The 21,102-nt window shown below is 43.9% G+C and overlaps 1 protein-coding gene across 1 annotated transcript; it reads right to left on the bottom strand.

The window, feature by feature from the left end:
* Positions 1–153: 153 nt before the first annotated feature.
* On the bottom strand, positions 154–21,099 carry camk1a (calcium/calmodulin-dependent protein kinase Ia). The gene is made up of 13 exons (XM_037100782.1): positions 20,957–21,099; positions 20,777–20,881; positions 19,176–19,294; positions 9,582–9,713; positions 8,522–8,596; positions 7,531–7,669; positions 7,297–7,423; positions 6,916–6,991; positions 6,722–6,834; positions 6,559–6,637; positions 5,729–5,816; positions 5,381–5,561; positions 154–2,925 (listed from the first exon to the last, which is right to left on the bottom strand). Exons 3-13 carry the CDS (start codon positions 19,259–19,261, stop codon positions 2,822–2,824), a joined length of 1,200 nt encoding a protein of 399 aa, XP_036956677.1. The 5' UTR covers positions 19,262–19,294; positions 20,777–20,881; positions 20,957–21,099; the 3' UTR covers positions 154–2,821.
* Positions 21,100–21,102: the final 3 nt, after the last annotated feature.

Here is a 21,102-nt window from a genome sequence, read left to right as displayed (position 1 = left end):
TATAAAGTTATTCTCTTAATCCTCCAAAATAATCCTTTAAAAATATTACAGTTTATCCTTATGAATAATTTCTCCCATACTTCTTTATGTGCAGTTATAACATTTGTTTACATCTCAGAAGGACACATTTGTAAAAAAACAGAACACACAATGCATAGACAAGGAAGTTTTATTTCATTTCCTGCAGTCAGATCTCTGTGGGTACAAATCATTGTATTTTTCTTACATCTTGTTCCATAACCCATGATGCATTGCATCCATACATTTTTAGCTCAAAACAGCTTTTACAAAAAAGGATATACAATATATACTTATATTTATATATATATAATATACACGTGTTTCTTTATGCATTTAGATGTGTTTGTAATGGGTAAAATAAGCTTTTTTTAACAAGAAAAACAAAAACAAAAAAAAACACAGCCAAGTGGAAACGAATCCCAGGTAAGGTTCAACATAAGGTCATTACCAAACAAATACTAGCCAGGTTATCAAAGTCATCAACACTGGCTATCTTACAGTTAACATGAAGCCCTTCACACACAGTTTGCATATTTTCCACAATTACAGTCATGTAAATCCAGAGTGATTGCCTTATTTTACTGCACTATGAACCTGATAGTATCGATGACAGATTGAGGGAACCGGTTTTATGTGGGCAACACATTTTTTATGGGTTGGTAAGTTATCTCTGCAGCTAACTAATAATAATAATAATAATAATAATAATAATAATAATAATAATAATAATAATAATAATAATAATACAGCGTTATGTCAGGACATACCTTAAATTAATAATGGCAAAGTATGATTGTTATCAACATTAAAGTGTTTCCAGCCAGTTGTCTCAGGGAGAGTGTAATTTATCTTTTCTACATCAAGTATCTTGTCAGACATTGCCGTCCTTCATGTGAGCTGCAGATTCATAAGATGGCAACATGTTTTAATCATCTGCATTAAGACATCCCCACTTCACCTTATGGCTTTAGTGCTGTAGTGCTGTACTCAGAGGGGGGGGGGCAGATGTAGCGCTTGTACACTGAAGGCTACTCCCATGGCAGACAGTAGACGATTCAGTCCCTGTGAGATACATATATATGTTTTGTTTGTTTGTTTGTTTTGAACTTCGGCAAAAAAGAAGGTGTTTTTTTTTTTCAGCTTGTGCCCAGGTATCAAACATGGATAAACAGCTCAAGAGATTCAACAATAAGCAACAGCAAGAAAACAGACTGAAGGAAAAGAATTATTTGAGTTGTGAATAAACATAGTACAGGAGAAATGCCACTCAGGTAGAGACTAGACCTTCATAGTCAATGCAAATGATAAGTCCACTGTGCTGTGTTGTACTTTTGTCAACAACATTACTTCTGGTGTTACTCACTTCACATTATATAGCTCAAAATTACAGTATTACATCATTTATTTTTTTTTCAATACAACAGAGTAATAATAATCATGTGTGTTTATACTAATTGATCATCATTCATGTAAACATATTTAACCAGGTCATGCAAACAGTAGACCAAAACTTCTTCCACTAGAGGTGCACAGCACAGAGCAGGCCGAGCGCCCAGACTGAGATCCCTCCGACCCACAGCGAGAGGCTGACAGCAGGTGGATTATTTAGACGTGTGCCAGCGACAGAACAAGGAGGATGAGCGTGATGTGAATGTGATCGTTTTCCCACCCCCCACGCGTAGACGCGCACCTTCAGAATAGCTCCTCCTGACGCGATGGAAGGGAGGCGATTTATGGGGGATCTCAGTTTGAGCCTCTGATAACAGAACAGCCATTAAACAAAAAAAATAAATAAATGAAAAAAACAAAACAAAACAAAGAAAAGCTTCCTTTTGATTTTTCACACATTTTTCGACGTTTTTCTCCAACAGAAGCATGCAGACACTCCAGGTCAGAGCCACTCTTCACAAACCCAGTCTGAGCCAGAATATAGAGTCCAAAACCCCCCAGAATCACCCTCCACTTTTTTTTTTTCTGACAGAGGATTTAAACAAAAAGCAGTAAATACTTAGAAAAAAGACAGAAACACTTAATATGAGAAAGAGGTGATGGAACCAAACATAAGGGCGGGTGGAATTGGCAGTGGAGACATGCCTTGGGATTAAATCTACTCAACTAAACAACTATTTGACTGGACTGAGTCACGTGGATGGGTTAAGACATGCAGGAGTAGCTTTCAGTCCTGTCGCCCCCCCCCCCATGAAAAGCCTTTTTCTTTGAGCCCTGTCTGGCCAGATTTGTTTTTTTTTTTTTTGGGGGGGGAGGAAGCTGCCAGTAATGTAGAGTGTGTGAGAGCCAGATGGATGTAGACAGACAGTGAGTGCAGTTAGAGGTAGATGTGACAACGTGAGAACAAAAAGTAATGGACAAGAAAGACTCCCTTTAGGCCACTGCCTCCCCTTTGATTTGTAATCCAGAGGCTAGGATCCTTTCTCAAGCTAACATCCAGAAACACTTCCTGTTAATACACACACTGTGATATGACCACCGTCTGATAGAGCTGCATGAAAGGACGACTACATGTTAGGTTGCTTGGGGGGTATTCAGGATTATCATGCAGACAGGCCCTTTTATTAAATGACTTTGAGCAGCCTTGTAAAAAGTGTGTATCTCAAGTCAGGATGTTTTTTCGTTGTTTTTTTGGATTGACAAAGACTCACAGGATGTCTCTCCACGCAGTCACCTGCTTGCGGTGGTGGTACTCTGGTGGACACTGCCTGATAACTACTCTCTGCATTCCTGGCCAGACTGGGCGGGGTGGGGCGGGCTCTGGGCGCTCCATGGTAACGGGAGGATGTGCTCAGACGCGACTGGCCGGCCTGCAGCAGTAGGTGCAGCTTCTCAGGCTGTCCCGGTCCGCGCTGCCCTCGGTGCTTCCGCGGCGGCCATCCTCATAGTGGGACACTGGAGACGAGAGCGAAACATGGGGATATACAGTCGGGAGTTAAAGGTGCACTATGTTGTTTTTTGGGGAAGAAATTTTGCTAAGATGAGAAAAATCCTTACTGGTTGACGTTCATGCTCAAACAAATTGAATAAACAAAGCGACTCCGTTTTCATGAGTAACACAATTTAAATTTTGCTGTTTATATGTGGCGGACCCTGCCACCTTTTTAGTGTCAAACAGTGTTGTGGGGACCTTATTTTATCCTCTGAGAACAGCTTGTTTATTCAGTTATGGAAAAAAAATAATATTTATGAAGTTGTGTACTTATCTTATATAACCTTCCTGAGTTTCTGCATTTTTTTTTTTCTCAATACTACACGGTGCGACTTAAAGGGGAAATACTGTTTATTGTCAACTGAGGTCTTATCTAACTTTGCACTCACCGCCTCCTTTGTACAGATAAAGGAGATCTGACCACATATCTGGGAAAGCACACTTGATAAGCTTTTCCAAATAAACTGCATGTTGAGAAGGTCATTGGAGCTGCTTGTTTCAGAGCCTCGCCAAAAGTAAACAGCTCCCTGCCTGGATTAGATATTGTCTCTAACTGCACAGGGATCTACGTCATACACTTCTGGAGCAACCAGCCGGAAAACCAAACCGCTGCCGCGTCATCTGCACACTCCGGTTTGTTTGCACGTGCAAGGCTGTGGGTCGGTGTCAGTTTAGCAAGCAAGCATGCTAAGAGAGGTAGTGGCTAACGAGAGAAGATTTGTTATCATGTTCTGAGGAAATGCAAGAAAAGGAGGTGCGATTGCCGGTTATACAGCCCGATGAACACTGCAGCATTAGTAACTGGTTGGAATGAATGAACATCTCTCTATGTCCTAAGACACACCGAGGAACTAGATAACACCCAGCTTCTTGTGCCAAAAAATAAAAAAGAAACATTTGTGGAACTCAACTCCCCCTCTCATCTATTAGAGGCTAGTTAACTAAGATAGCGAACATTACAGCTCAGGCGCCGAGGATGCCATTTATGTTTACTTCAAGGACGTTACATGAAAACCTGGACACAGTAGGCAGGGCCCCATTCAGTCCTATGAAAGCTGTTCAGTGGCACATGAAGCCAAAACGGCTCGATTTCCAGGCTGTGAAATTACCTGGATCTTCCACGTCGTGGCGCCCATAGAGAGGGGCACTAGAGTCTTCCGCCGACCAAGCCAGCTAATGGTTTACTCTTGTGGCTTAGTTAAGTTAGGTAAGCATACGGGAAAAACAGCTTCACGTGACATTGTGGTTACACAGTTTGGCCATCTTGCCCCTCAGTCGATGCATGCTTCCTTCTGCACGGTGATATGGTTGGTGGGTGTCGTTCGTTAGAAAGAAAAAGGGTTCCTAAATTAAACTGCTCACAAGAGGGTCTGTGGAATACTTTGGATAACCAGGTGTTGATTTCTAGAAAGTGGTCTGTGTATTAAGAAATTAATAAAAGTGTTGTTATTTCTACAGATACAGCTAGCATGGTTTTCCAGCTGGTTGCCCCATAAGTAGATCACTATGAAGTTAGCAGGTGCAAATTTGTGTGTTTACATTTGGATTTATGCCTTGTGTCTTTGCACTGCTTGCCCTGACGCACTTTGATTTTGCCCGAATTGCGTCTACGAAGATGGCAGCCAAGGTGACAGGTGCAAAATAAGCACGACCGAAAGTTTAGACCTGCCGCGCTTCACACTTCTGTGAACAAAACACAGAATTTTCGTATTTCAGGAGCAACTCCACTTCTCAGCTGAGCCTCTAATCACCTGTCAGTCCTGCTTACAGTAAACCTGGTTGACCCATCGTCTTTGTTTTGTCTCAGTTTTCTAAGTTCCCTTCGCTTGTCATCCCCCTTTAACTGTCTGGCTTCATCCCTTCCTCCTATCCCTCGTCACAATTATTCATCCTCTCCGTCCCTCCATTATCCCCTCCACCCTCCGTTATTCACTCAATCCTGCGCATACTTCCCTCATTTTTCCCTCCTCTGTGTACCGTCTGAGGCTCAAAGTTGGATCACAGTGCCTGAGGCTGACACCCCTCACTGAGTCTCCTCTTTCTCCTCATTTAACCCTGCATCCTCTGTTCACGTCAGATAGGACAGGTGGAAGATGCTGGGTCACTGGAAAGCTCAACCCGACATTAAATGACTGCGATCTGAGGTCTTTGGCTGACAAGAAGCTGATCTGGCTTTCAGGCACTTCGGTACGCCCCACGTGGAATACGTATCTCGACTTGTGTGACGTATTTCACTTGGCTGCTGACATCGAAGCTAAGTTATGCAACTCTAAGAAACTCGCAACATCATCTCCTTTCACACATCCAAACGCTCTGAAAGTTTACTATGACTTTCCATCACCAGCCCTTAACGACACCCCGTGGTATAATTACTGTATGTGAGAGTGTCTGTTTGTTCACTATGCAGCAATGACTTACAGCTCTCCTCCTCCCCATTCCCCAAATCATCTTCCTCCTCCTCCTCCTCCTCCTCCTCCTCCTCTGGGAGCAGATGTCCATGGCAGGGACTGGTGGGAGTAATCTGACTGGGTCCCTCGAGACTAGTGCCCAGCTGCAACTTCCGCATGTGGCGCACCACCGCTGTGGCATTAAACGCTTGCTGCATGAAAAGAGGGAAAGACAGAGAGAGGGGAGGTATAAACCTTCCAATCTGACAGCTAGTGAGGGAGAAAAACAGCAAGGGCGCACGAAATGTGCTCCGGCTCCTGCCAGTCTTAATACTGCTCCTTCAGCAGGTTGCTCTGCGATTCAGCCAAAGACACTGACCTTCCATTTGCTTTTGGCAAAGTTCTTCTTGATTTGAGCGCTGACAGATTCGTGGATATTCTTGTCCAGAGCCGTGTCTCCACAGATCCTGCAAAGTCAGCGAGAGTTAGAGAACAATTCAGCAATATGACGGAGGCCAGTTCGCCTCAATATTTGGCAATTAATAGATCGATATACAATTAACCGGAAATGGTGTTGCTAAGTGATTTATGCCAGTCATTTTTGAGGCAACAATGCCAAACATTTAGCTGATTATTTACATTTCGAGGTACCTGAATTCACCAGCTACAGAGAGCAAGAGGTCAACCGGGTGTGAATTTGGCGCTTTATGTGCGTGGGGGCCGAACACACGGTGGTTCGACCAATCAGCGTCCTTTAAGGACCAGCAGTGAGTGTGGTTCAGGTGTGATGACCAATTAGAGAAGCAACTGTTTGTTTGAAATCAACAATAGCGGCTGCTCAAGAGGTAAGTGTAGACGCTGCTCCAGCAGCTGTCATATCAGAACTGGAGAGCTTGTTTCACTGAAAGAAGAGGAGCAAAGAACGACACTGAAGGCTTCCGCTGAAGGAAAACGTGTCTGTGCTCTTCTCTCGACTGCGCTCCACTGGTCGATCCGTTGATCTGATTGGCTGAAGTCAGCCTGTGATAGATGATGATAGATAGAATGGTTTGTCCTGTCACCTGCCAAGCATTTTCTGACAGCGTTTAAAAAACGACTTCCCAGGTGGTTCGGTTTGACGAACCATCTGGCGCATCAGGTGAGCTGATTCTAGCTTCTGTATGAGTAAGAGTGTACTTTTTCAGATAATAAGTATTTTGACTCTCTCACCATGGATGCTGCAGCGCCTGCTCGCATGTGTATCTCTTCAAAGGCTCTTTCTCCATCAGGTGGCAGATGAAGTCTTTGGCTGCAAACACAACCAGAGTTCACGCTGCAATAAACCGCTCTGACCTGTGAGCAGATGTGTTTTTATTTTAGTAACCGGTGGTACCTGAATCTGAAATGTCGTCCCAGTACGGAGAGTCAAACTCATACTCTGCTTTCAGAATCTGCTCAAACAGCTTGGCGTCGTTTTCGTCGTAAAACGGAGGGTATCCGCACAACCTGAGGGATGTTGGAACACCATCAATAGAAGTGGACGATCACAGTACACACATACTCAGTGATGAAGGAGCCCAGACTTACAGGATATACGAAATAACTCCTATGGACCAGCAGTCCACTGCTTTGCTGTACGGCTTCTGAGCGAGCACCTCAGGAGCTGTGAAAACACACACACACACACATCCAGGACAAGTGGAAAAATATATATGACACACAGGAGCAGTGAGGGGGAATTCGAGTAATCTTGACCTTTCGGTAATGCCATGTGATCTGGCAGGTCACATTTAACAGGTAGAGAGCACTTCTGAAACACTCGCAATTGACTCAGTAGTGGATGAAAGAGCCTCTCACAATGCTCTGAATAAAGAGGGGATATCAGCTGAAACAGCAAGTGCTGAGCTCACATGAAAGAGAGAGGGGGGGTGAGGAGAGAGCGGCTGACCCGGGAAATAAATGCCTTACCCACATATCCGGGAGTGCCACAGGCCGTGGACATGACGCTGCCCGCCCCCTCGATCTTTGACAGTCCAAAGTCACTGATCATGATCTTGGAGTCCTCGTCCATACTGTAATACAGCAGGTTCTCTGGCTGCAGAGGAGCGAAAGAGATGGAGATCAAAGACGACGGTATGAAAATAGGAAAAAAAAAAAGGCCAGCTTGTTGTATTTTTTTTGTCTTTCACTGAGCAACGATACCTTCAAGTCTCTGTGGACGATCCCCATATCGTGGAGGTATTTGACTGCATCCAAGATCTGGTGGATGAGTTGGCTGGCGTCTCTCTCTGTATAGAAACCCTTCTCCACAATCCTGTCGAACAGCTCGCCTCCGGAAACTCTGTCAGGTGGGAATCATGAATAACAGCTGAGCGATCCTGCACCTTTACCGAAGACGTGAATATCTAAAGGATTTGCATCAGATTCTGGCTGCAGCTTTGGAAACATCCACACACATTCATTTTGAATTCATTAATCCCTCATTGTAAACCCCTTGAAGGAACATTTTACCTCAAACCAATGGAAAAGTCATAGTCCTTTTAGCCAGAATCTTCGCTGTTACTGCTAAGCTAACAGCGTGAGCAGATAACGACTGAATTTTCTTTCTTTTTTTGGGGGTGAACTGTTCCTTTAACACGCAACGTCTTGCTTCAGGTTGTGCTCTGCTGTCAGATACTGTTCAAATCACAGACTGTGTCTTAGATTCTAGAAGTACCTGGTATGTCAGGCTGAATTTGATAGAAATTGAGCATAAAATGATTCACAAAACATCTACAATATTTGTTGTACGCAACTGATAACAGTCTTGAGTCTCGGTATGTCAAGTGGTACAGACTATATCTGAAAATAAATGACACTAGAATGTGAAATAAGAGGATTTTACATCCCTTAAGTGAGGATGGAAGGGTAAAGGAAAGGGGCAAAATGCATATAAATGGTAATGAAAGGTATAAAATATATATAAAAGGTGAAAGACTACATTTGTAAATGTTTGTTTTGTTTGACATTCAATTCACTAAGATGTTAAATGTAGAAAAGCAGGAAAAAAATCTAATTTGAGGCCTTTTGCTTGATAAATTACTCTTTGTAAATCATGTCTTTACTCTCATTCTACAGTAAAAATGCCTGCTAAATGCATACCCTCGACCATATACTTGGCCCTTGTACAAGACAAAGAGGAAGAGGAACTCACAGCTGCATGACGAGATATAGATGGGATGTACTTTCGAAGATGTCCTCCAGCGTAACGATGTTGGGATGCTTGATTCTGAGGGAGATAAATGGAGAGAAATCATCGAGTGGAACATATTTTTAATAAGCCACATTTCTCTAATGCTTACTGTCAATTGGTCACCAGATGGCATTCTTGCTGCACAACTCAAATCGCCCTCTCATCTGTTTCCTCTGCGCCGCGGAAAGCACTACAGTAAACTGGAATCAAACCTGTGTGTCTGCCCGGTTCTCCTGACAGACAAACTGGGGAAGCCTCTCGGGGTGAAGCGCAGAGAAGCTTTTGATGCACTAACTGTCTCTTGCTGCGGATGACAATGACCAGCGTCTGCAGCTGGAACCATTGGCAAAGGCTGGCTTTGGAGATCATCGCAGAATGATGCGGTGTTTTTCTTTCTCTCGCACACAGTCAAAACAGAATTGTATCGTTTATTGTTACGAAGCGGCCGACAGACAGTCGAGCATCTCTCTCGGCTTTGGAGTAGAGCCGAGAGCACGTGAACGCACCATCGCTGTAACGCATCAGCATCTGAGAGGAGCATAATGTGACTTCTGACAGAAGCAGAGAATCCCTCTCTTGCTTTTTTTCCCTTGCTCTCTCGTGACTTTCGTTTTTTTATTGAACGCTGACTTTAAGGCAAAACTCCACTCCACCCATTCCCCCATATCCTCCTCCTTCCATCATGCCCTACCCCCCTCTCCTCTTCTCCACCCTCTATGTCTCTTTCTCTTTCTTCAATACACTGCTGCGGGGAACTCCACACACCATCACCATCTCCGCCTCTGTGTGCTGTTGCCCTGGCAACAGGGACACTAAAAATAGGTCTATCTTCTTTACTCCTGACATTTCTGGTGCACAATCCTACTGTTTCTACTGACACCATGCATTTAGTAACCCGTTCAATTGACCCCTTGCATGTGCTATTCTGCATCTGTGCATGGATTGGCATCAGGGAGGCTGCACCGGCCGAATCCTCCCGCAGGACTCAGAGCAGTAGCGTGGCGACGGACCACGACCTCACCTGTGTAGCACGGCGATCTCATTTTCGATGTTGTTCTCTTTGCCCTCTAACGCTTTCTTGGGAATGCACTTGATGGCCACCAGCCTCTGGGTCCTCTTCTCCTCTGCTAGAACCACCTCTGAGAAAGCTCCCCTGAAACAAGCAGCGGAAAAACATACACACACACACACACACACACACACACACACACACACACACACACACACACACACACACACACACACACACACACACACACACACACACATTCAAACATTAGAGAAAGAAAGAAACGTGTGGGAGTGTGAGGTGAAACGGACACATTTCGGAAAGCTAAACCAGGATTCTTCTTCTGCTACAGGCCATTGTGGATTGTAAAAACAGGAAATTCAGAGCTTTTTATGCTTTTTAGTCTTCTTGAAAGTGTGTGTGTGTGTGTGTGTGTGTGTGTGTGTGTGTGTGTGTGTGTGTGTGTGTGTGTGTTTGGTTGATTCCCACTTCCCACACCAAATAAAGTAATTAGATATTTCTGTGGCCTGCTAAAAACTGTCTCTCAGCTAACCACAACACCAGAGCTCTTAAATAAAGATCTCAAAATAGCCTCCGTTCAGCCATCTGTGTGTTTATATGGTGTGTGTACGCTTTTGTGTGTGTGTGTGTGTGTGTGTGTGTGTGTGTGTGTGTGTGTGTGTGTGTGTGTGTGTGTGAGTGCTGCTTAGATGAATTATTCAAAATGGTGACATTACTGAGAGGTTTTTTTTGGGGGGGGGCTGAGAAAAGGCTCAGGGAGGTGAGGTGAAGCAACAGCCACATCCAGGCATTTATAGTCGTATCAATTGCTTTTAAAAAGAACAAACTATTTTTATTCCATTCAATAATAGAAAGAGCAAATGTAGTGCGGCCGTTTCTGAGGGAGACCAGACTGCATTATGGATTACCGTGATGGGCGAGGGGGAAATATGGTGTGTATTTGCACAGTCTCCCCACAGGAGCGTGGGAGGGAGCTCGGGAGGAGGCCCGAGCGCACGAACATTGTTAGCAGCCACAGGGATCCTTTACATGTGTGCGAATCAGCGCTGTCATGCGACACACGGAGGAAGTTCAATGTCATGTTTGAGCAAATAGTCCTTCTCCCGCCCCCATCTGTCACACTGTGCAGCGCGTCAGGAGCCTTAACTCCACTTGAGTCTGCAGCCTTGGATAAAAAAGATGCAGACTGCACAGTGACGAGGAGGCAGGCATCTCTGACTCTCTGTTTATTCTGCCCTTAACGATTACAGTTAATTACCCTCCTCGCGACACGCATTTCTTTCCATCTACACGCAATAAGGAACGCTTACGTGGATCCATGGCAATCCTTGAGATGGCTTTGTACTGTGGCCATCTTGTGTTCAACGAACCAGCGCGGCGGAAACGTTACTGCACACTGAAACCGACGATGCACACGAGAAAGAGTGGCGATTCACACACACACACACACACACACACACACATCTCCGGTTTCAATTTTTTTTAGCCGCTTAAAATAACCTCAATGCAAAATCACATAAAGCTCCAATTCTCATCGACCCATAAAAGCATTTTAATGTGTTTAAGTCTGCAGCATTTACAGCCAGGGTTTTCCTCAAATGGTGGAGAGTGTTAAATTTCTATTGCCGGCAAGTAATAATCTATTTAGTCCAATTGGCTTTTTAAAATAGAAGTCTCAGTGAGCGAGACAGGGAGACAGATGGGTTACATGTTCAGCGTTTCTGATTCTTGCCACGCATGAGGAAACATCTATAGCGCTGCAATTAATGATTGTTTAAATTTCTGATTATTCACACTGTTGCCTCACAGCAAGAACACCATGGGGTTGAATCCCACTGGAGCAGGACCGTTCTGTGCGGAGTTTCTACGTTCTCCCTGTGCTTGCCCGGGTTTCCCTCCGAGGACTCCGGTTTCCCCCCACCCTTGAAACACGCACGTGAGGTTCGTTCTCCAGTCAGTGCCCTTGACCAGAGGCACTTGGTGAAATCTAGAGTCAGTCCCTGGGCTCGCGCACACACTGCTCACTGCCCCCTCGGGGTGAGTTAAATGCAGAGTACCAGTTTCACTACGTTGTGCTTTGTATGATACGTGATCAATTAAAGATTTTTTCCAAATTGTAAAGTTGATGGTGGGCCACAGGCCAACAGCAAACTCCTATTGTGTTGGATTGTTAAGATGACCCAAAGTCCTCTTAACTGTCTGCCGGGCTCACATTATGAAATAATGAATAATAATTAGGGATTCAAGCCTTGAGAGCAATAACAAAACCTAACTGATTTATGGTCCTTTTTGTGTTGTTGTTACACATAAAAACATCTTGCAGGCCAAAACAAACCATATGAGCATCATCAGAAAAACAACCCTATAGGTCAACTATATGCATGTCTCTTGCGACCTCTGCTGGCCTTAGTAGCTATTTTAGCAGCAAAGGAGGAAGTCGGGGAAAGTATAAAGAGAGAGAAAGTCCACATAGGGAGGTCATCAGGGATGGATGATCCAGTGAAACAGGCACAGGATATTCAGCCAGCAGACCACAGTGCAAAACCAATAGTAGCCTACACAGTGAGACATTTTATCTTATCAATGCAGTGAAGTAACACAGGTAATCTGAACATTATGTTCTGATGGCAGTGATGTTTGGTGTCTTGGGACTGAGTGGCATTCAGTCTGTTCAGTTGTTCAGGTATGAGGATGTGCTGCATCTTAAATTGTGCTTGAGAAGTTTTCTGCGTGAAACTGACTTGCAAAATAACTATTCAGTTATCAAGATGTTACCAATTAATTTTGTCGATCAACTTTTCGATTTACTGTACGCGTTATTTTAGCTTTCGCTGGTTAGCTTCGATGTGGAAACACGATCCTGTGAGCCGGCCTCAACCACAGCGAGCACAGCAATGTTGAATGTATTGACAGGGATAGTTTTTTGTTTTATTTTTTTTATTTTTTTAGAAAACACGCCCTTACCCAAACAGCTCAATAGCAACAGTCGCAGCAGCATCTGCTATCTTCACCACTCCTATTGTCAAATTTGTCAGTAGGCGAGATGTGCTTGATATGCCTCCCACGATTTCTCCCTGCACTATAAACAAACCGTCAGACTGAAAGATGTCATCATTGACTGAAAAATATCTGATTATACCAAATATCTGGGCGAGATGAGACAAAGGGAAAGTGGACGTTACATTTCCTCAGTCTCACAACCCTAAAGCACATAGTTTCTTTTTTTTATTTCCCACCAGCAACACACCACTCTAATCTTGCCGTATCATTTTTCTGTATTTAATGCCAATAAATAATCCTGGCATGCACACTTACTTGCTGTTACAAATTGAAATAAATAAGATTCAAATGAGTCATTGGTCTCAAGATTCATGGCTGACGCACTTTGTGTACATGAACAAGACTGTGACTGCATATTTTTAGATGGATGGATGGATGGATGGATGGATGGAGGGATAGATAGATAGATAGATAGATAGATAGATAGATAGATAGATAGATAGATAGATAGATAGATAGATAGATAGATAGATAGACGATGGACAGACAGATGAAGCTTGACATAAAAGCCTGGTGTCTGGATAGCATCTGTATCTGTAGCAGAGTGATGGTGTCTGCCCCAAAGCCATCAGCTTTCACACACACACACACACAAACACACACACACAGAAGTTGTTGAAGACACTGTAATCCCAGCTGTCCGTATGGGAAATATTGATTCACACATTCTCATATCATCGCTGTCAGTGTCTCGCAGTGCCTTTCACCCCAATTGCAGTCTTCCACGTATCGGAGTTTTTTTTAAATATCATGGGCTGTTACTAAACTGCAGGACAATATGCGTCTCTCTCAGGGTCTTTTAAAGTTAGTCGCTGGCTGGCTCAAACACAGGATATCCAAACTAGTCCAAATTTCAGCATTGTGTAAATCAGCTGCTAGCGCCATATAGCAAAGCATCACAAGCTGTGTCATGAATCCAAAACATTTGACTTTTAATATTGCATGTCAGACATCGTCAAGCCTTAAAGGTCCAGGTCCCCCTACGGTCTGTCTGTTCTGGGCTACTGCAGAAAACATGGTGGTGCGACATGGTTCAATAAAACAAACTGCTTGAGATCACAGTTAGGGGGTCACTAGGTGTAAATATTCAGCAAAAAGAACTAGCTTGTGTGGTCTAACTGGCTTTAATCTAGTTATGCATCCATTTACACTCAACAAATGCTGACGTTAAAACTCTGCCAAGTCTTAACAAAGTTTAAGCGAAGAAACCTGTATGGTCAGTGTGTGATTTAATTGAAGCTCATTGCACTCAAAAAGATGGATGTCTGCTGACAAACGTTATTCATAATGTTTTTCATTGTTGTTGTTTTAAAGATACACCATAAATCAAGCCGAGTCAGGCCGCTTGGACCTGTTGCAGAAGGCTACTAGCATCCATCAGTCTATCGATCTCACCTGATGCGAGCGCTCCTTCAAGCCCAACGTGCTTCACAGTCCTAAAAAAAGCTCTCTCTTTTTAGCCTAATCCATTTTGTGTGTGCGCTTGTTGGATGAGTGTGTGTGTGTGTGTGTGTGTGTGCGTGTGTGTGTGTGTGTGTGTGTGTGTGTGCGCGCGCGTGTGTATGTGTTTGAGACAGAGAAAGACACAGAGGAGTGTGAGGACATATGGTACAATGCCAAATCCAAAACAATCTCCGGATTCATTCTTCCATCTGCACCATTGTGAAAAATAACTTTATTCACATCAACAGATCTCGGGACTGAGCCATTCACTCACAGTTTCACAACTGTATATTTTCCACATACTCCACTAAAGTCATGTGTAGGTCAAACCTCTTAACTCCTCTGCTCTTCTCTATGAACAAAACAGCCGGTGAGAGTGCTTTCAACAGCGTTTAGCACTGAATAGTCACAATGTTTATACACCTACGCTTGATTCACCTGGACTACACGAGGAATTCTTAAAACCGGCCTGCCTCGTGTATTACTCCTCATATTAATGATTCCTTTTAAGGCGCCATGAAATTAAAGCCCATTTCATTGTTAGCCTTTAATGTGACATGCCTCTTGTTCCCTCTTGAAAAGCTTAATTAAACAATATGAGGTCCTGTTTTAATGCAGAATCAAATTGTGTACTATCAGAGTTGTCTTTGTGTGGCGGCTCCAGCTGCGAATCAACACCAAATTCTGCACCTCTTCGCAGGAATGTATGTGTCATGGAACTATTGGAACAGATCAGATTGGTAAGATCTCAAAAGAGACTTCAGCCACCAGCAGTGCATTTAAGAAGTAGTCTGCTGTGGACGTTTAGAACTGTTTTCTTTTCTTTCTTTTTCTTTTTTAACTGCTGCGCTGCGGTCTGAAATTGTTTTGTCAACTGGCCCCATGCTTTTCACTTCTGTCAGATAAGCTGCCAGCTTGCAGGGATATTTCCGTCCTCGGGGCTCGTAAACTGAAACAGTGTGCACACATCTACATCATCGCTACTCCTGAGCCTTTAAGTCTCGCCCTAAGATCATCTTTAATACATAAACACTCGATGAACGACTACGCACACCCGGGGAAATCATGGGACAGTTAATCAAACCGAGAAAAATACATCCCCGGTGTCGACACCCGCGAAAGACACAGTTGCTCCAGTTTGAAACAATTAGCAGTAATTCTGGTGACATTCTTCCACCATATTGGTTTTGACAATGAATTCAACAAGACACCAAGTCTTACATTTGGCACCTTTAAAGGGATGGTTCATCCAAAAAAATCGCATATTTTTCCACCTATCTGTAGTGCAATTTATCCATCTGGACTCCTTAGGTGTAAGTTGTCGAGTTTCAGAGATATCAGCTGTAGAGATATTTGCCTTCTTTTCCGAATGTAATTCGACTTGTATTGCGGGTCAAAACAACCAAAAAATACATTTGAAAAACTCAAAAGAAATGTCTCTTTCCAGAAATTAGGACTGCCATCTATTTCCTACATCTCCAAAACTTGGAGACTCATATCACAACAATCTAATTCGATAAATAGCAGCACAGCTAAGAGGAAAAATATGTAATTTTTGGATTCGGGGCCAAACGTCCCTTTAAGGTAGTTACAGATGTGGGGGAGCTGCTCTACTCTCTCTGCCTCCATCTACAGACTTTAACAAATCCTTCCGATCACAGATAAGAAAACCGTAAGCTACAATCTTACGACAGAGTTGTTGGCTCCATATGTACTGTAAAGACTCTCTCAGCCACTCAGACACAGAGGTACGACTCTAAAAAGTCCGAGAGGCAGCACAAGTATATTTATATAGACTTTCACTCTAAGTGACATTGTTAAAGGGGAGAAGGGGTAATGAGAATTACAACAGAAAAAGTCAAAGTTTGTTGATCAGGGGAATTTTTTTCCTCCGGGGACAGCTTGTCCCTGAAACGGACTCCAAACAGAGGTAGAACTGCGATGGATTAGCCAAATCTGAATATAATATTTCAACATAAATCAATTAACTTCACACTCTGAATTCCTGGATAAAGCTCCTCTGTAATCTTCTCTCCGAAGCATAAGGAGCTTTCCGTCAACACATTAATTCTGCCCTCTGCCAGGTCCGGCTACAGTGACAGGAGGGAAAGAATATTACTACAGCTTTCATCCCTGTTTTTTTTTTTCTTCTTTTTTTTCCCTGAAATATGGGTACACGCTACTCTGGCAATTCACTCTTTCAATCTTAGTTACGTAACCCTTGATAATCATACTTCAAATTACAATCGATGCTTTAAGTTCCTACGAGTCGCGGTGGAATCGTAACAGAACTTATCAGCGCTTAGCAGCAGCTGTGAATTCTCAAATATACAATCTGCTCGTCAAAGTGCATTTCATACAGCAGGCGCAGCTCGGAGACACACACACACACACACACACACACACTGGTGGAGTCTTCTGATGTCCTCCTACAGCACTCGACATAACCAGACAGCCTCATCATCTTCCCACTGCTATTTCACTTTTTTGGACGCGGCCCAGAGTTGCACAGTCATTAAAATCTGATTCTGCGCTGCCTCTCTGGGGAAGCAGGTGTGATTCCAAGAAGAAAGAAAACAACCACACTCCATATGGCACACTCGTGTCATCACAGGTGGACGTGTGCTAGGTCACTTGTACTTAGTTTGGGGAGGGGTTGGTGTGTGTGTGGGGGGTGGGGGGGGTTTAGAGGTGCCGCCCGACCATCTGGGCTGGATCCTGTCCCCCTGGAGGGTGCATTCACAGGTCTGTGTGAGTCCAGCCCTCACCATTACTGACTGCAAAAGGAAAGCCTTCACCCTGCTGGACGAACATTCATTTTTTTGCAGTTTACTGCAGAACGAAGGCGTATTCACTGACAATGCAGGATAACCTATTTTGGATTCCAAGACCACGTCGTGTTGGATAAATCATTGGAATTACGTGATCTCGCTATACGTGAGCCCTTGATGGAAACACATAACCTGTTCAGCTGTCTCCCACATCCCCTGCCGTCTATCATCACATCCGCAGAGGAGGGTGCAGCCTCTACCATGACACGTTCAGAGACAGAAGGGTGTTATTAAAAGATTGCAGGATTCACTAGGTTTTCGAATTGTGATTTGGATAAGATGTGGGCAACGAGAAAGAGGCACCGAATTAGGATTTGCTTTCTATCATTCATGAACAAAAATATTTGTGTACTGACGACAGCCTTGCATCCATTCAGGACTCAAGTCTCCTGACAACAAAACGAGCAAGTCCGAGCTAAGATGAGTCCAAACTGCCACATCTACTGGATCTACAGTGTTCTGGTAGGACTGGCTTGGATGTGTGCCGTTAACACTACAGATCACTTGTGTTGAATGGCTAAAAAAATGTCCTCAGTGTGAATCAGCCAACAGCCGTTCAAGTCCTCTTGTTTTGATCGCATAAATCGGTGTTCAACTTGAATGCAGTCATTCACGTTCACAAATACAGACGTAATGTCGGACGCAGGGAGAATATTAATGATGTTTGGAAACAAACACAACCATGCACGCTTAACTGCGTACGCATATACAACACATACACGTTAAACACACACAACGGGCGCAGCCCTCACTCGAGCACTGCCGCGACTGGAGAGACCAACTCATCAAAATGCAAACTGTTTCTGAAACTAGATTCAGTTCATTTTGAAAAAGTTTTTTTTTTTTTCCTCTTCTTCTTATATATGCATAAAAATGAACGGTAATACATTCAAAATGTCTTTGTGCTGCTCAGTGGAGAGCCAAATTGGCTGGGGAAATGATGCATTCTTGACGATACTTTAGGCGAGTGGGAAACAGCTGAGTCAGCGTCCAACAGTGGCCAAGAACAAGACGAGTCTGAGTCAAAATAGGCAGAAGTGACAGGCCATCCAAAATGTCAGTCATGTTTTTCTTCCCCCCCCCTTTTTTTTTTTGCTTGGATTCATGCTTTATTTAGATGGTGACAGCGAGATGGAGACAGGAAAGGCGGCCGACAGAGATACGGATGATACGAAGCAAAGAGCTGGAATGTAACCCAGGCTGCCACGGTAAAGACTTCATGCATCGTACGGTGAAGGTCCTTTATTCAACTTTCTTAAGAGACTCAAACACTGCAGTCCTGACAGCAGCAACAGACGGACAAAACGTGAGTGGCGGGAGACTTTTGACCCCTCAGATTCTCCAACTTTGTAAAATGTGTGTGCATACGTAACCATTACTGCACATGGCAGCTGCACTAGATTTTGCCTCAGACTCTGAGAACCAACCAGTGCTGCTGTGCTGGAGCTCAACCTGGCACCACGCTTTCTGTCTGACAACTGTTTTTTTGTTGCTCCTACCAAGGAGGTTGTGTTTTCACCCGTGTCCGTTTGTCAGTACGTTGGTTTGTCAGCAGGATTACACAAAAAAACTATTGAACGGATTTCCGTGAAACTTGATTGGAGGATGATTCTAAGTCCAGAATAGACCCTGTTAACTTTTGGTGTGGATCCTGATAAAGGGACAGATCCAGGAATCTTTTTAATACTCACTTCAAGATTGAGAGATTTTCCTATGTTTTAGTTCATTTCTTGGGGAATAATGCATGGATCATGATGACGAAAAATCTCATTAAGGTGGATGGTATCTATTAGTGAGTACAATTGAACCAAACCTGTGAATTATGACTAAGCAGTTACAGCTTGACATTAGATTAGGCTTGATGGTGTCGACGGGTACTGTTGGGTGTTGGCAGAGGTATGCCATCGACTGAGTGCCTTTCGAGTTTGATTAAAAGCAACAAAATGTGACTTCCTGGGGAATAGGATGGAGGACTGTTGAGTTTCAGTGCTAAATCGTCAATGTGATCCTTGTAAGAACAACAAAATCTCTGATAATTCAACAATTCGCTGCTGAGACTTCCTCAGCCAGGAAGGAAAATGGAGCTAGAATAAAAGAGTGTTGCACCTTTGTTGAAAACACATCACAGTTATCTAATGTACTATCTGACACCAGCCGAGGTGATCGGGGTCAGTCGGTGCAGTGGCCCCACTTCGCCCCTTTGGTGACCCGGCCACCTCAACAGCACCGAACTCTGATCTGTGCAACTTACGTTCCCAGCACCTCTTTGAAGTCATAATGTTCTTTGATGTCTGATGTCTTCTTTTTCCATCCATTTCCATCCTCTCCAAGAGGCATCCTACAACGCTGATCGGATTCGCCACACTACAGCTGAGGGGCAGAGAGAAGAGCATTCAAAAACAGAAAAAAAAAAACTAAAAACGAACAAACAAAAAAAACACTGAATAGTCATGCACAATTATCTTTTATTCCACCACGTGTCGAAATACACTTTTGATCCATCTAGATTTGAAATGATCATGAGCACTGTGCTAATGTGGAGCGATGATGGATATGCTGATTGGACCAGCGACTTTTAATGAAAATGACGAAAATTCCCTGGAGGGCAACATGATTTTTTTTGTCTATATCACCAACATCATTCCAGCACACAGTTCATAACAGATCGGACTTGATATATTACACAACAATCTACGGCCACTCTTGACTGCGAGGGATATATTCTGCCTCTGCGCCAGTTTGAATATGCCCATTACAGTTTGGCAGACTGATGTGACTGTTGCATAAAGCCATTAAATACACTATTGATTTTTTTTTCCCTGATTAAGTGTTCTTGCCATCACAGCCTCTTGTTTGCATTTTTGATACCACTTGAAGTTTGATTGAACTGGATGACAAGAAGACGAGCTGGTACCACGATTCTTCTCCTGTGCACGATGACCGATCGATAAGTGGGGGAAAAAAGTCCAATCCAAGTCAAAACGCTGAGACCGCAGGCCTGACCTGTGCTGCTGTCTCTTGTGCTTCTAAATCCTTTTTTTTTTTAATTCCAATGGAGAAAATAAATGACTGAACTTGAATGAGTGAGAAAACCATGAATAAGAAATAGATTTTTCTCAACACTGATGAGATGTGACCACACTGCCCAGAAAGACAAACAAACAAACAAACAAAAAACCCCAACAGCAGCTACAGACTTTATTCGCTGACAATAAACAGCAACAAATAACTGCTTGAAAGTAGGGCAAACAGTGCAGCAGAGACGGGCGCAAGAAAGGGGGGACCGTCACCAAAAAAACCACATACATGCATGGTCAGATACCAGCTGGGAGGGGAGGAGGGGGGACCTGTGCTATATTTAAACATTTTAAGCTTTTATACACTCAGGTTGATGTAAAATGCAAGACACACAAATACTCCAGTGAGGAACGATGTGACAACCCGCTCTGCGTTTAGGGGCTGCAGGGCGTGAATGGCAAAGCGTGAGGGTCTGAATGGGAACCATCATAAAAACCCGTTCGCTCGGTGCAAATGTGCATTTTACATCAAAATGAGCGTGCGTGTCGTGCTGCTGCTCATGCATGTAGGTTACAGACAGATGGAGAGGAAGAAGAAATAGAAGAAGGAGAAGAAGAAGAAGAAGAAGAAGAAGAAACGAAGGCGATGTGGGTGTGCGAGCGCGTAGCCTGCTGCAGCGCTCAAGGGTACGGCAGTCAAAAGGAATCCGTGAAACCGGGGAGGCTGCAGACATGCGACACGCTCGCAGCCGCGCAACTTCTGCGGAGAAACTACGCGGCCGGTGGTGCAATGTCAGGCAAAAAGAAACGAAGGGAGAAAAGAAAGCACACGTACCTAAATGGCGATCTGTGGCTGCGGTGTGTTCCTCTCTCCTTCCCTCTGGGAGCGATGTGGTTGCTGTGCTTGTGCGCAGCGGCTCTGGGTCCGCTCAGACTTCTCCTGACGTCAAGAAAACCAGACGTCTGTGTGTGGACGTAGTGCAGCACAGAAAGAGAGAAAAAAAAAATCACTCACTGTTCTCTTAACAACGCGATGCGCGATTCGCCTCCTGATAGTCGAGCCGCCGTCTGCTCTATGCGCGCAGCTTCTTCTTCTTTTTTGCGTGTGTGTGTGTGTGTGTGTGTGTGTGTGTGTGTTTTCGGTTCATGTGCCGGTTGTTT

This window comes from Acanthopagrus latus, chromosome 6, assembly GCF_904848185.1.
Source record: "Acanthopagrus latus isolate v.2019 chromosome 6, fAcaLat1.1, whole genome shotgun sequence".
Lineage (NCBI taxonomy): Eukaryota > Metazoa > Chordata > Actinopteri > Spariformes > Sparidae > Acanthopagrus > Acanthopagrus latus.
The sequence above is the reverse complement of the archived record's forward strand: the minus strand, read 5'-3'. Positions and strand labels throughout refer to the sequence as shown.